The following is a 15,287-nucleotide window of genomic DNA, read 5'->3' on the forward strand; positions in this document are numbered from 1 at the left end:
TAAAATGGAGTCCTTTCAGTGCTGGCATTTGCACAAATTGTCTTTGTCAACATGAAGGATTAATAGTGCAGGTAATATTAAGAAAGAAAATAAATAAATTAAAATTTTGTTCGTGGAATTTATATCCATGTGGAGTACTACATACCGACATGCACTGAAAGTATTTTATCGACATAAAAATTGAACATTTTAAGAACCACAGATTATATTTGGCTCTATTGGTAACATGATACCCTCAGTACAAAAATGTTAGCATACTGCATAACCACCATCAACAAAAAAAGCCCCTTCTCTATCCATTTGGGAAGAGAACTATTCCTTCTCGTTAACTCTTACAGGCCCCTGCAAGCAAATAACCAAGGATGTTGAGATACGTAAGTTAGGATTTTAGGAAACCCACATCAGATAAGAGTATGGCATAAACAAAATCAGCCAAGACATGCGATATAATAATTAGAGAACTAGAACCCAAAGCGTCCATTAGGTAACAGAATTCTCAAATATTATTATGTATTTATTAAAAGTATATTAGCCTGCATTCTTGACTGGTGTGGGTCTTAATTTCATTATGTGATCCATTATGAACTGTACCAGTTCTTGCTTAATCATATATCGTTGGATTATGCACACTTTTCGCATCCTTGGAAGGAAGGCTAAAGACCATGAGCTAGAGAATGTGTTGAGAAGCTACAAGCTTATCAAAATTATGAAATGGATCTGGAATGTAGCCTGGTACAACAAATTAAGTCAACAGGAGAATCTTGAGTTGACAGAGAAGTCCCCCTTGTTCATGAGATATTCACCTCATTCGGCTCCTTGTTCAATTCTTTTGAATTCATTGACTCCTTTTCTACTCAAAAAGTAAGAAAAGAAATTGGGCTATGTTTTCAAAGAGAGGCTGCCTTTGTATAAAACTGTCAGCCTTGCTAGCTCTTCAAGAGACTATTATAGGGGACAGAGAAGACTACATGATATGAATCTCGACACTCAATTATTGATTCTAATAGTTCACAACGTGAATGGTTTCATCTCTGGCAGCAGCCAAAAGTATTCTGAAAATTAATTCTTTTGTTTACTATTGAACTTCACACTTATTCTCATTAGTAACTTATATTTCGGTCAACTCATTTTGTCATATTTATCCTCACATACATCCAAAATGACACAATCAGAGTGAGAGAGATGCATCTTCAATTTTTTATATCATAATATAGTTTCAATACAATGGAATATTCGGATGATTGTAGCCTCCTTTAGTTTCTAGCCAACGGAGATTGTTCATCATCCATTTGCTATAGGATACTAGGATTCAACAAGGATACTTCTCGCCTTGGTGAATTTCCTGTCCCTTTTTTCTCTTAACAGCTAAAAAAAAATCTCTATGCTTGTTCACTTAATGAATTCCGGTTAATTTTTTACCTACCAAATTATAACTATTCCAATACCCATCTCAATTCAATTAGCAAGAAGAACTCTCCATAATTCAACCAGCTAGCATCATGTAATGAAACTTAACTCAAAATTCAATTCACAAACTAACTTAACCCTCAAGTGTCAGTCTAATAGCTGCTTATGTGGAAACCAGAGTTCCAGATAGAAACTAGGAACTTAGCCTCTTTTTTTTTTTTTTTTACAAGGTGTCCGGGCTTGCGTCCGACTAGATCCTTGTCCCTGAACCTCCGGCCCCTCAGCTGCTCAGGGAGGTAAATCGCAGGATGTGCCCTTGTTGGCTCCCAGGTTCCCACAACTCATTTGGACTCCTTCCGCAAAGAGAGCTCTCCTCACTGGGCGTTTGTTCACACCAATGGCTTCTTCTCCATATGGCTCCCAGTGTTAACTCCAGGAATCGAACTCTCCACTCTTGCTTCCAGCGTCCCAGCGAAGTGATTGTTCAACCAACTCGGATGTGCCCTGGGGGGCAGGAACTTAGCCTCTTCATTTGGCATTTGGAGTCTCATTAGCACTATGAAAAAGCCTTATCTTGTAATATTAAAATTTTCTATTGGTCCCAATTTTTTCCATTTCTTGAACATCAGCATTCCAATTTGCTTGCTAATATTACAAATCTAAACATCATACTCGTTCGTAATTTCCAAGAATTTAATTACTATAAACATCTCATTCACCATATCTATTCTCTTGTACAAAATCTATATATAACATTTTCTAACCAATACCCATAATCCAAGTCTCGATTCTAATATTTTGTCTATAAAAGACGTGACAATTTTTTTCTCATCAAAAAACAAAAGAAAAATGAACTCCATCGTCTCAATTTCATTTGTAATTCAATAGAACGTCCTTTCTTTCACGCATAACAGAATACTCATGAAATTCTCTGTTTTTCCACATTAAATATAACACAACAGGCAACTCCAATTTGATCATGCTTTAAGTGAAAATTCAATTCTCTCATTTGCAGCAGAATACATCATCAGTTTTCATCACCACTTTATCATATTCACAGCTAAAACATATCACAACAAACATTAGCATTGTATTATGTAAAACCGGTATTTACTAGTGACAGAGCACAATTCAATGAAAATAATTTTTTCAATTTACCTGACTTTTTTTACGAGGATGGCTTTAAGCTTCCGTGCAAGGTCTTGCCCTCGAATCTTACGCTCCAAATTCTTTCTTGCCAGCACACGCTTCTCTGAGCTCTTGATGTGGTGGGTCTGCTCATTCTTTATCAAAGATCCCACTGGACTGCATCTTGTTGGATGAATTTTGTGAATAGTGACGCCGAAATAAGTATAATGATGGTGATAAAACCGAGGCAAGAGTTGGACTCTTTGTCCTTAAGTCGAATTTGCCCCGCAACGGTGCCTACGGATTTCGGCAATCGACTCCCAAGATACAACGGCTACACTTGTGTTTGTAGCACTCCAAAACACAAGTACAACGAACCAAATGTAGGCTTATGTACTCCACAGATGAAATGAAAGAAAATCAAAATAAATGAAATGATTTTGATTTTGGATAGAAGAGAGGATGAGAGACGTTTTTGCATATCAAACTGTGAGGAATAGGACACCCAAAGGGTCCTATTTATAGACCATGAAGGGGTGTGGACGAAATGGTTGAGACCAAACCATGCTCCCTTTCCAAACAGTGCACCTTTATGAAAAGGTGTCTATTCACTAATGGTTGAGGCCTTTTTCGTAATTTCTCATTCATCCGATATTGATTTTCGAAATGCCAAATATACCCTTCAATACATGCAGAGAAATCAAAATTCTCTTTCGGGGGCGTTGCCCCCGACCCACACGAGGGGCGCTGCCCCCTCGACCCTCGCGACCTGACCGGGCAGGTCGATCCCCGTTTGTGCTCCCCGAAGCGGCGAAGTGGCAAATAATTTTGCCTAAACGGATTGAGTCGAGTTTTTGAGTATTTAGTCGAATTCGATACGAACTTTAATCGATTTTCAATTCTCAATTTATTTAACCAATATCCAACACATCTTTCTCTGCAGAAGGGTCAAGGCTTGGTCCAGGTTGTTGTTCCTCACTTTCACTCGGATGCCACGCCACTGCTGCAGCTCCCAATTTACCGAGCCTAGAGCCGCACTTGGACGGGTAAAAAGGATCCCTGCTCGCTTCGCTAACGAATTCATTGTTCAGTGGGTTTGTTATTCCTATTCAAATTGTGTCCAAGGGTTTATGTTTGAAATGGAAACTTCTTTAGGAAATTGATTTTATCCAAAATAAGTTTCTGCTAATTCAAATTATGAAAATGAGATATATTTTATAAATCGGTATGAATAAGAAAAATCTATTTTAAGTAATGACTACGACCAACACCACTTATCTCTAATACAAATAAGAAGGAAAACTGAGAAGCACATAATACAAGTCTTCAATTCTTCTCTGCATAGAAAGGGTTTGTCGAATCAAAATTCAGAGGGAAAAAAAAAGTTCTGTAGATTATTCATCACATTGTTCTACTACTGTTAAAAAATTCAGGTAACTTTTTTACGCAATTAGAAGTATAACTTCAGTGAGTATCCACTTCTCTATGGAAAATCTTCAAACTACCCTGTGCAAAACTGGATATTTTCTACATTAAAGAGAAATCGGGTGAAACAGATACGTTATATATAAAAATCTCGAAAGAATACCAGGTGCTGATTTGTAGATGAAAATAGCGATCTCACCAGAGATGGAGAAAGAGAGATGCACCGATAATAGGCCGATTACAAGAAGGAAATACACAGAAATTATTGGAATAACATTGGCATTTGACCCATTAAGTCAATGAAAAAAAATGAAAAAGTTAAAAAATAATTTTAGACACAAAAGGACAATTTTATTCTTGACAAACTGATTTGGAAATCGACTGTGAGATCCAAAGAAAATCGACGCCCGAATTGCCACATTTTCTGATCAACCACCGGCCGACCGTCGTGTGACTTGGATCAACGATTACTATCTACCACCGGGGGAAACCATTTCGATTAGTTTTCTCGTACAAAATTGTAACAGTCGGGTTTAACAGTCTTGGACCTACTGTTATTAACAGACAAAACAGTCTTTGGCCAACTGTTTCGACCCAAAGACCGTTAAATTTTAATTTTTTTTTTTTTAAAAAAAAAAAAATATATATATATATATATATATATATTTATTTATTTATTTATTTATTTAATTTTTTAAATATATTTTTTAATTAATTAATAATTATGTTATTTATTTATTTTTTTAATTGTCTTTTATTTATATAATTGAATATTATCTAAAAGTAACAATTTATTTTTCATGTTATTTATTTAATTTTAATTTTTTTTTGTAAATATATTTTCCAAATGTAATATAAAAGATTAATTTTCTTTATAATTTTCATTTGATTAAATAATAATTATTTTATTTATTTATTTATTTTTTATATTCTTTAATTTTTTAAAATTTATTTAAATAACATTTACATTCTTTAATTTTTTTTGAAAATATATTTAATCTTTAATTTTTAACTTTTTTGTATTCTTTAAATATTAATAATTTCCTTTTGCTGAAAATCTCATTAATTTGTATTTTATTTTAATTAATTATTTTTTACATTTGTATTGAATTTATTTTGTTATTAGCGTCAAGAATTCGGTTCCCATTGATTTTTTGAGATTATGCGTTATTTTATTATCTCTTGTTCAATGTTCTAACATTTGAATTTTTGCAGGATGGAGTATATTTAGATGGGGAGTTGAGACGGATGGCGGGGAAAGCTACTTGAACAGTAGTTTTGAGAGTTTTACTGCTAAGTTGGAGCTGCTCGATAATCATCACGGAGATATGCTACAACAGTCCTTCTTGTGGCCATTGTACCAGATGCGAGAGGTGTAGTACTCAAGACAGATCATCGATGCACTTCTATGTCGGCTTCTGAGGCCAGTCGACCGTGATTCCCTCCACTTCGACCTCGGAGGCAAGGTCGTCAGTTTCTCGATGTATGAGTTTAGTTTGATCACTGGACTGAGATATGCTACGACAGTCATTCTTGTGGCCACTGTACCAGATGCGAGAGGTGTAGTACTCAAGACAGATCATCGATGCATTTCTATGTCTGATTCTGAGGCCAGTCGACCGCGATTCCCTCCACTTCGACCTCGGAGGCAAGGTCGTCAGTTTCTCGATGTATGAGTTTAGCTTGATCACTGGACTAAGGATTACGGGCGATTTTGTAGCCATTGAGAGAAGCAATATACTGTACGAGACGTACTTTCAGGGACATGGGTCGATGCTTCTACCCGAGTTGATGGTCGCGATCAGGGGGTGTGACCAGATCCTAGATAGATTGAAACTTGGGCTGGTCTACATCTTCAAGAGTGCGATGAGGTGTCATCACAAGAAAACTGTCATCGACATTTTTCATTTGCAAGTTATTGACAACATTGATGTGTTCAACAATTATCTATGGGGCCGAAGATTCTACGAAGGCATCGTACATGTCTTCACCAGATCACACTCGAGGCCTAGGGGATCAATGCGTAAATACGATACATATGGATTGCCCTTAGCAGTGTAGGTAAATGTTTAATATAATTAAAGTTAAAGTTTTAGTATATTACATTTATGCATAATAAGTGTATGTGTTATAAATTTGGGTGTATGAGACAGTCCCTGTACTGGGAGCCCGCTTTGCGAGCGGACAGATGTCCCACTGGGAAACAGTTATCGGCCCTCCTCGATGATCCTCAGGTAAGTATTATGCATTTGTGATTTATATTATACGTAGTTTAAAATCTGTTTACATGATAGTTAACTAGTTGAAATGTCAATATGTCAGCTTGAAGTCATACCTGAGTTGATGTTGTCGATGGAAGAGGAGGCTCCGGGTCTTGTGCGGGATTTAGGCGTTCCGCACACCCAAGACAAGGAGATGTCTGATCTGAGCCTGGACCGAGATTGGATATGTGAATTAAATATAATTTATTGAATATCGTCGACGTATAAATTTATTGAATAATTTTTAATGTTATTTATGTAGGAGGGCGGTCCAGCTGATCGACGATCACCTCTGTCGAGGGTATCGTCGCCACCATTGGCATCACCTCCACTGAGGGCATCGTCGCCGCCATTGGCATCACCTCCATCGAAAGTATCGCCACCGTCGAGGGTATCTCATTCTCCCTCGTCTAGACACCTCCCCTGTGTATCTCCGGCACACAGTAATGATTTGTATGCCCGTCTGACTGGATTTATAGTGGAAGAGGTCGGAGCGCTACGATGAGAGTTGATGGAGAGGGTCGATGATCTGGGACGAGAGTTGACGGGGAGGGTTGACGATCTATCCCATGATGTTGGAATGCTACGGTCTTGCGTTGTCGACCTTCAGGATACGTTAGCGGCACTTAGAGAAGATTTAGCCGGTAGGTGATGGGGGGATAGAGGAGATGGCGCGCTTACAAGTGGTTCCACGATATCACCACTTCGGGAGCTTGGCTCGCCAATGATGTAAGTGAACTATTCATTTCGTATTTTTTATGTATTCGTCACTTTGTGTTTATTAAATGAATAGCTCATACTTTTTTTTTGTTTCCTGGTGCAGCATATCGACCTGGCCATGGACTTGCTGCGAGATCGAGCTCAAAGACATCCAAGATCCTTTGACGTCCATGGTCAAGTCATATTAAACACTAAGTTCCTGCGTGCCGTTATCAGAGAGTATCAGTCGCTCCAACTTATGGGTAACGAGTACACGGTGCCAGAATATATGCTCGAGTGGGTCATAGGAATGTCGCGAGTGTCAGGGAAAAATCATGGGAGGCTTGTACACACCTGTACATTCTAGCGTGCATCAATAATCACTCTGTTATGCTGGAGATTGTTTTTGCTGACACGACTATATATGTGTACGACCCAGACCATTCATATTTAACACAAGGCCAGTTGGATCAAAATCTAGAGTCCGTAGCCGTCATTGTTCCTATGATGGCCAGACGAGTGGGGATGACTGTACATGACAGATTGCGGATTGTTCAGAACACGACGACAGCGCGATAGTCTGTAAGGTAAGTGTTTGAACTTTGTTTTCATCTTTCAGATTTAGTTTTTAGCTATGCAGTACTGAACTGATCCATTCTTGTTCAATTGTAGCAGCGACTACGGCAAATTTGCCATTAACTACTTTGAATTTTAAAGTATAGGACATAATGTTGATGTAATCAACCAATCGTGTATACAGAACTGGAGAAAGAAGCTAGCTTGTGACTTGTTCGAATTTAATGGTGACCCATAAATTTGTATTAAATATATGTAACATTCGAATTGTAAATTTAATTATTTTTTGTGATTATGAAATAATTGTAAATTTGTGTTCAATATATATAACATTCACATTGAAAATTTAATTATTTTTTTGTAAGTTAATTTTTTGTTATTTTACACATATGCCGAGTATGGTACTATTTTTTTCATATGAATCATTATAAATACCATTTATCAAGAATAAATATTGAAAATTGAACATTTATGAAGAACAAATATTGAATAGTGTAAAGTAAACGAAAATATTATTCATGTAACGTATATGTCTAATTGTCATTTAGAGGAATTTGACTGGTACAAAATTGTCGAGTATGCCCTATGGCTCTGCACTTGCCACACCTACGCGGTCGAGGAAACTCTCTGATAGATGGTATTCAAGATGTACTTGGGCGTCCAGGACCATGCGGTTCAACGCTGGTGGCAACAAATTATGAAACGGAAGAATGTGCTCGGGAACTTCCCACTCGACTTCATTCGGCAGAGGAAATATAGTCTCAGCATATGTTGTTCTCTAAAACTCAGTTGTATAATACAAAGAGCATAACGTTCTCGCTGCAAAGTCTCGATACATGGTCACCGCATCTGCATGCTCACGTGGAAAACTCTCCAACTGAAATCTCGTACAAGTGCAGTGTTATCAGTTAAGTCCACCATATATGTCGTATTACATGTACATTGCACGGAGAAGCGAAACTCATCTAGTGCTTCCACATTCAACTTCTTTGCAACCTCTGCCGCCTTAAAGAATTTCTCCTCTTAAGCTGGGGTCAACATGCTAGTGCAATTCTGTGATACCGCACGTCGGTCATGAAACTACTGTTGCAGCTTGTTACGAATGTTCTCAATCATTGCGAGAATTAGTAACTCTCGATAATTCTTAAACAATGCATTGAGAGACTCCGGGTTATTCGATGTCATCATGTTGTATTGACGTCCTGGAAAGTATGACCGCGCCCAATGTCCAATCCCCATATTCATCAGATACTCCAACGCCGATAATGATTTACTTCCTATCTCGAACATAAACTTATTACACTCTTCAACACTGTAAGTTTTGGCTGCTCTCCTGAACAATAAAACGATGCCTTTGCCCCAATACCTAGTCTTCAAATTACCTTATATATGCTACATGCAATACCCGTGATGTGCCTCGGAAAAAACTTCAGCGATATCGTTTACTATAGACTGTCCCCGATCGGTTACAAAGGCAAGGTCTTTGACTTCCCCGATCACTTTCCTCAGTTTAGAAAAGAACTAACGCATGGACAGATCATTCTCGTTGTCGACTATGCCGAATGCAATAAAGTAATTTGGATGTTGGCGTCTTGACATGTAGCAATAATTAATTTGCCTTGATATTTAGCTTTCAGAGTTGTACCATCAACTATAATTACGGGTCGCGTTGCATTTCGAAAACCCCGAATACATTGTCCGAGAGCCATGAAAAAATACTTAAAACAATTATCGCCCCCCGTCTCAATAAAAAATACCGTGCCAGGATTAGTTGTCCCCATGTTATGGCAATACTTGGCCAATTTAGCATAGCTCTCCTCAGCCGAATCTATTAAATCCTCCAACGTACATTCTTTGGCCTTCTAGGCTTTCTAGTAGCTCATGACCACTCCATACTCTCGACGGACTTCGTTACTAGTGTCCGAAGGTCTGTAGATCGTCCGTGAGTCCTGATACTTGTGCATTATCTATCGACCAATAAACTACACTCGAGCTTGCCTGTGATCATTTCGAAGAATTCTCACTTTCCAAGTATGTTCCCGTGAATACTTGCGAATACGAAGCACTGGTTGCTCTCAAGCGCCAATTACAACTGTCTTTGACGCAAACAACTGTCAGCAATGACTTGTTTGATTTCTTTATCTTGAACTCAAAGTTATATTTTAATGTTAGCCGGTGCACAGCTTCCTGCAAATCTTTCTTGATTTTAAACAGTTGCTCAACATACAAGTCCTCATCATCGAGAGCCACACGGGAAGAATTAGAGGATGGTCCACTTGTTCCAACTTGTGAGCTCCCACCCGGCTCATGTCTCTGTCGGGATAAAGCAATCAAATTCTCATTTGTAAACTCATTTATATTCTCATTGTCTTCAACTGTCAACGAAATTCTGTGCGTAATAGCGACCTTACGATCAGGAGCAACTGTCTAAGGAATAATCACATCATCCGCAAGAACTATCTCCACTGTCTCCCAAAAACCTTGATCATTATTATCCGCCCTATTTGAATCTTTGCGTTCACCTTCAATAACATCCTTCTTAACTAAAGTCACACCAAGAACTGTCGGAGTCTGATGCATTTTATTCAATTCTAATAGATAATTCAATTCAACTTCATTACTAACGAATACCGGTGGAATCGGAATGGATGAATCCCCATAACCGTTGAATAGATATCTCAATTGCATATCGTATTTAGATTGATCGACATTCAGCTTATTTTTCAAATCGTGGTACACTTCTAAGTATGATATACTCTCTGTTATGAGAATTGCAATACAACTACATATGTCACTCGTCCATCTCCATTCCCACCGATTATTTTCATTCAATTCGAAATCACCGAAATAACAGATGGGGATTATCATATCTGCATGAGGAAATAGAATTTTTTTAATAACTTACAACAAAAAAATTCATATGTATAATTATTTAATCAACTTCGTTTATTAATTACAAGAAAAAATCAGTGCCAACAAAAATCATTGCTAGCAGCCGATTGTTTGGCTGTTTTGCGTATGAATTTTTTTCTTCTACGGTTCTAAAGAAAAAAAATTATAGATCTGTTCAAATTTATTTTTTTTGATAGGTAACATTTGTTAAAAAAAATTTATACTAACTATTATTATGTCGAAATAAAATTTCTCTATTCAAACGTATACTAATTTACTGAAAACGAAATTAAACATGCGTAAATATGTTTACCGATTTGAAATAATTGATATGAAAAAAATTTTCGGCTTCAAAGTTTGAAAGTTTTTTGAGATTCAAGCAGATGAAAGATGAGAGTTTTTTCTATGTTGGAAGCTCATTTGAAGTTTTATAAGTGAGGAAGTATTTGATTTTCAATTATTAACTAAAAAGGTAATAAAGTCCTTTCAACAATACATTGTTTTGTAATTGCATAATACATTTAAGAGTATCTTTGTCTTTTACCATACAAGATGTCAATGTGATAATATTCAAGATTTTCAAAATCAAAGTGGAATTTTGAACCTTTGACTGAATCAAATTTAAAAGTACCCCTCTCTTATAAGCATAACAAATCTGGAAATTAAGTTTGTAATATAGAAGCATAGGTCCCCCAACTTTCCATGTAATTTGCAAATGCAGACCTTTCATTTGAACAATTGTGTCCTCGACTGTTGAAAAAATAATGACATTCTTCCAAATAGATTAATTTCGGGTTGTTTAGTTAAAAATGAATTTTCGGAAAAAAAAAAAAAAAAAAAACTCAAACATGGCTTCATCTCATCTGACTGACCTATTCAAAAATTAAAAACAGTAAAATTGTCAATGTATTATTCTTAATTAAAATTTTAAAAAATGAAAATAAAAATTCATGAAAGAAAAAAGAAAAGAAAAGAATTGAGAAAAAAATAAAAATGATAAAAACGTAAAAATTGGAAAAATAGTCGTCTTCCTAAAGAAAAAAGAAAAGAAAAGAATTGAGAAAAAAATAAAAATGATAAAAACGTAAAAATTGGAAAAATAGTCATCTTCCTCCCCACGCCCCCCCTTCCCCCCGCAACCTTTCTTTCTTGTGGATACGAATTCCTTGTTACAAAATAAAACGAAAAGAGAAGAAGATTGAGTTAATTTGAAGATAATCTCCCAATATTTTGGCTTACGAGGAATCAATGAACTCCAAATAAAAACTATAAGACTGCAAAATAATTCATTCCAAAATAAGTATGATAATCCAGGTTAGTCCTAAGAAATAGAGACAACTCACTAATGCAACAAAATGCTCTCATAATCTCATAACTACATTGACCTATTCAACTAAATAATAAATAAAGAAACTCCCACAATTATAAATAAAATACTGATTAAAATAAAAAAATAAAATATATTCTCAAATTTTCCCGTGAACATATTCGAATATCAACTTCAACGAGCTTACTTTCACTAATATTAAGAAATCAATGTTATGTTACAACCTTCGAATTTGTAGTGTAAAGTTAGATTATGAAGTACTTTGATCACTAATAAAATAGAGATATCGCTAAACATTTAAGTCGAAAAAAAGTCTTAACTTCTATAATTTTTCAGATCAATTATCATCACTGTAACATCATCCATACTACCCCTAGTTACAGCAAGTCCAGCAAGCTCCTTGCAAGCAGCCAAAAGTCCACCAGAAGAATCCAGTTTCTCAGCAAAGTCATTATTTTCATTCTTCGAAAGTGGATTCCTTAACTTGATTTGGTTCACCATTGAAATTCGACGAACCTTAGAAGGAGGACTTTCATTTTCGCGACTGAATCCATCTTCACTTCGTTTCCTGCAAACCTTAGTCTTTTTCTGGCTTGTAGGCTGTTGTCTTCTCTTCAACTTAACCAGCGAAACTCTAGGTGATCTTGACAAAGGACTGGTAATTAAACAGTCGTATACATTGCTATTCTGTTTCAGAGAAGCTCCCATTGATTGCAGTTTCTTTTCAATAGAACATGAGCGCGTCACAATATCTATTGCTTCTTGATTTCCAACCTATCGAATCAATTGAGTCACATTCAATTAGAAGAATAAAGAGAGGTTTCTGCGCACATTGTAATTTTCTTCATCTTAATAACATTAAGAAAATTAACAATTTGAAGTTCAAAGAAAACAAATATCTGTTACTCAATACAAAATCTGATAGATTAGATAACTGAGCCAAATTTTCACAATGTGTGGCGAACAAATGTTGAAAGGGGCAAATGTAGATGTATGTAATATTTTTTAAAATATAAATTACATTTCTACATAGACTTGAAGAAACTTTAAAATGTTACGGGAGCAGTCACCACCCCACCCACATCACCACACATAGGTTTGTATGCAATATCAGACATGATTGAAGATTGTCTAGTGCTATCCAATTCTCTATAATAAACATGTCACATGTATTTAAACTACCTCTGCATAGACGTGCATAAATAAAGAAGATGCAACTTAATGTTGATATATAAAATGCCAGCTATAGAAAGTGCTTTCAGTTAAATCAACAGTTAAACTTTACTTCAGTCTGAAAATAATTGTTAGTTCAAGTCAAATAAGCGTTACCTCATCCCAGAGTCCATCAGATGCTAAGACAAGATATTCCATCTCCGGAGTCAAAGATATGACCTTAGTATCAGGCTCGGCAAATACCCAATCTTTCAGATGAGCATCTCCAACGCTTCTTGAAACAGAGAGTATTCCATGAACTCTCCAAGTTCCCCTATGAATCTCCACATATCCTCCCTGCATAATGAAAAACTCAAATGACTTGTTTACTAGGTTACTTTAAAGGGAAAGAAAGCAATAAAATCGTAGCTACTATAATATCCAATCAGATACCAGACATGCTAGAAGTGTTTATTAGTTCCACTCAGTTACATTTAAGGGTTTCAAGATAAGCTTTAGTAGTACCTTGTCCTCGATTCTTTTCCTCTCATTCTCTTGTCCTGCTCTATGATCTGTTGTAAGGGCTTCAGCTATTCCACCTCTACATAGAACTGCTCTGCAATCTCCCAAGTTTGAAACTATCATCTCCCGTCCTTCAATCATGGCAGTAACACAACAAGCACCACTACCTAATCCCTAAAACTCCCCGCTATATCAGTGAGTAATTCTTTGTTGTAATGGAAACGCAAAAAAGATTGCAACTAAACAAAGTCAAAACATTATAGATTGAGACTGAATATGAACACACTATTGATATTCAGTGAACTAAGAGGAAATTTGGCCAGCATTTGATGCCATTTATTTCCACGCTTAGATTCGAATAACCTGCTGAATGATGTTGAAAACCAGTTCCATGCAGGTCAAGGATTTTGTTCCTTCTTTGTCGTGGAATGTGTGTAATTAAGCTTTGCCAAAATACACAGTAGAACTATGAGATTATACCTAAAATTTGTCACTGTTAGGTTACTCATTAATTTCCTGTTTTATATGTCTAGCAAATATATAGTGCACAATAATGCATCGAATTTGTTCACTACCTGCAAATAGTGATTAGAATCTCTCACCGAACTATCTTTATGACTAAATACCCAAGCTTTACTTGAGGAAAAAAGAGGTGAACAAATGGCATATCACAAGATTCAGACTAAGTCTTACAATTTAGTATTCTTCTGAATTTATCTGCTGGTCTTGTATAGACTAAACACATCTAATAGGTAATATGTATAAGTTTTGAAAAGGTCTCTTTCCAAGACGAAATATATCTTTGTTTATAGCAAATAGCAACCTTTATAGTTTGTCAATCGTCATGACAAGTCACTAAATTGAAAGGGTCTCTACATCTGAACTTGATGGGAGAAATAATATACATATTTCTTGCTTATTCAGTCCAAGTTTCTCTAAATCAAATGCTTCCATGAATATGAGACAACCAAGCCACACAGATATCGTATCATCAACGGATATATGCAACTAAGACAACAATTTTCAACTCCAAACATACAGAAAACTTCCCAGAATGTTTTTAAAATATAAATTTTCTTCGGATTCAAGTTCAATATTCTCAGCTTAATTGACAATAGAAATTACATATAAACTCAGAATTTCCTTTACAAATTACCTTTTTCAAGAATTCTTCATCTGTTTTCAAATACCCTTTCTTTATAGCTTCTTCTTTTGCTTTATCATCAGGACAATTCTCCAACATCTCAAAAATCTTTAAATGCAAATTATTTGCCACAAACTCTGCTGCTTTCGTCCCACCGTGCCCATCATAAACCCCGAAAAACCTCTACACAATCAAAATAAATCATTTAACATCCCAAAAAAGATGTATTCGTTATATAAAAAAAATTGCAAAGTGGATTTAATTTTACCTTTTTCATATTTGAGGTAGAAAAAATCTTGTGGGCATCTTCCATGATCTTTTTCTTGCCTTTGAATGAAAAAACGCCGACACCAGAATCACTGAAGCACACAGTATTATCGTATTGAACCTGAATATCAGAGCTTTTGTAAACATCTGTACTAATTTCTTGGAGAACACTTGGGATCTCAATCATAGCAGGTCTCTTTCTTTTCAAAGAACAAGAAGATGAAGATCCATTTACACTGATACCCACCACCTCAGGCGGCGGCAGTTGATTCAGACCCACCAACCCAGGAGGCGGAGCATTTCCATTTCCTCCATCGGAAAGTGAGGTTAAAGATTGCATACTGATGGTGACAATTTTTTGTGCCTTGAATTGAATTTCTTGATAATAGAACTCCACTGGACTGGTTTTCTTGTTCTTTAGGTTCAAGATCACTACTTTAACGGCAGGAAATTTTATGGGTGGGGTATACATTGCATGGTTGATGGT

At 36.1% G+C, this 15,287-nt stretch overlaps 1 protein-coding gene and 1 long non-coding RNA gene across 2 annotated transcripts; both read right to left on the reverse strand.

Annotated features, from left to right (window-relative positions):
* Positions 1–54: 54 nt before the first annotated feature.
* LOC111369312 lies at positions 55–2,714 on the reverse strand. The gene is made up of 2 exons (XR_002698103.1): positions 2,566–2,714; positions 55–342 (listed from the first exon to the last, which is right to left on the reverse strand). It is a non-coding gene; the product is annotated as an uncharacterized LOC111369312 (long non-coding RNA).
* Positions 2,715–11,848: 9,134 nt separating this feature from the next.
* LOC111369313 (probable protein phosphatase 2C 14) lies at positions 11,849–15,287 on the reverse strand. Its single transcript, XM_022990787.1, has 5 exons — positions 14,802–15,287; positions 14,546–14,716; positions 13,393–13,563; positions 13,045–13,224; positions 11,849–12,489 (listed from the first exon to the last, which is right to left on the reverse strand). Exons 1-5 carry the CDS (start codon positions 15,270–15,272, stop codon positions 12,031–12,033), a joined length of 1,452 nt encoding a protein of 483 aa, XP_022846555.1. The 5' UTR covers positions 15,273–15,287; the 3' UTR covers positions 11,849–12,030.

This window comes from Olea europaea, chromosome 20 (assembly GCF_002742605.1).
Source record: "Olea europaea var. sylvestris chromosome 20, O_europaea_v1, whole genome shotgun sequence".
Classification (NCBI taxonomy): Eukaryota; Viridiplantae; Streptophyta; class Magnoliopsida; order Lamiales; family Oleaceae; genus Olea; species Olea europaea.

Coding starts and splice junctions, on each gene's coding strand:
- LOC111369313 (XM_022990787.1), bottom strand. CDS start 15,272: ATGTATACCCCACCCATAAAATTTCCTGCCGTTAAAGTAGTGATCTTG. Junction 14,717..14,801: donor CTACCTCAAATATGAAAAAG/GTAAAATTAAAT, acceptor TTGATTGTGTAG/AGGTTTTTCGGGGTTTATGA. Junction 12,490..13,044: donor CTGATGGACTCTGGGATGAG/GTAACGCTTATT, acceptor TTGATTCGATAG/GTTGGAAATCAAGAAGCAAT.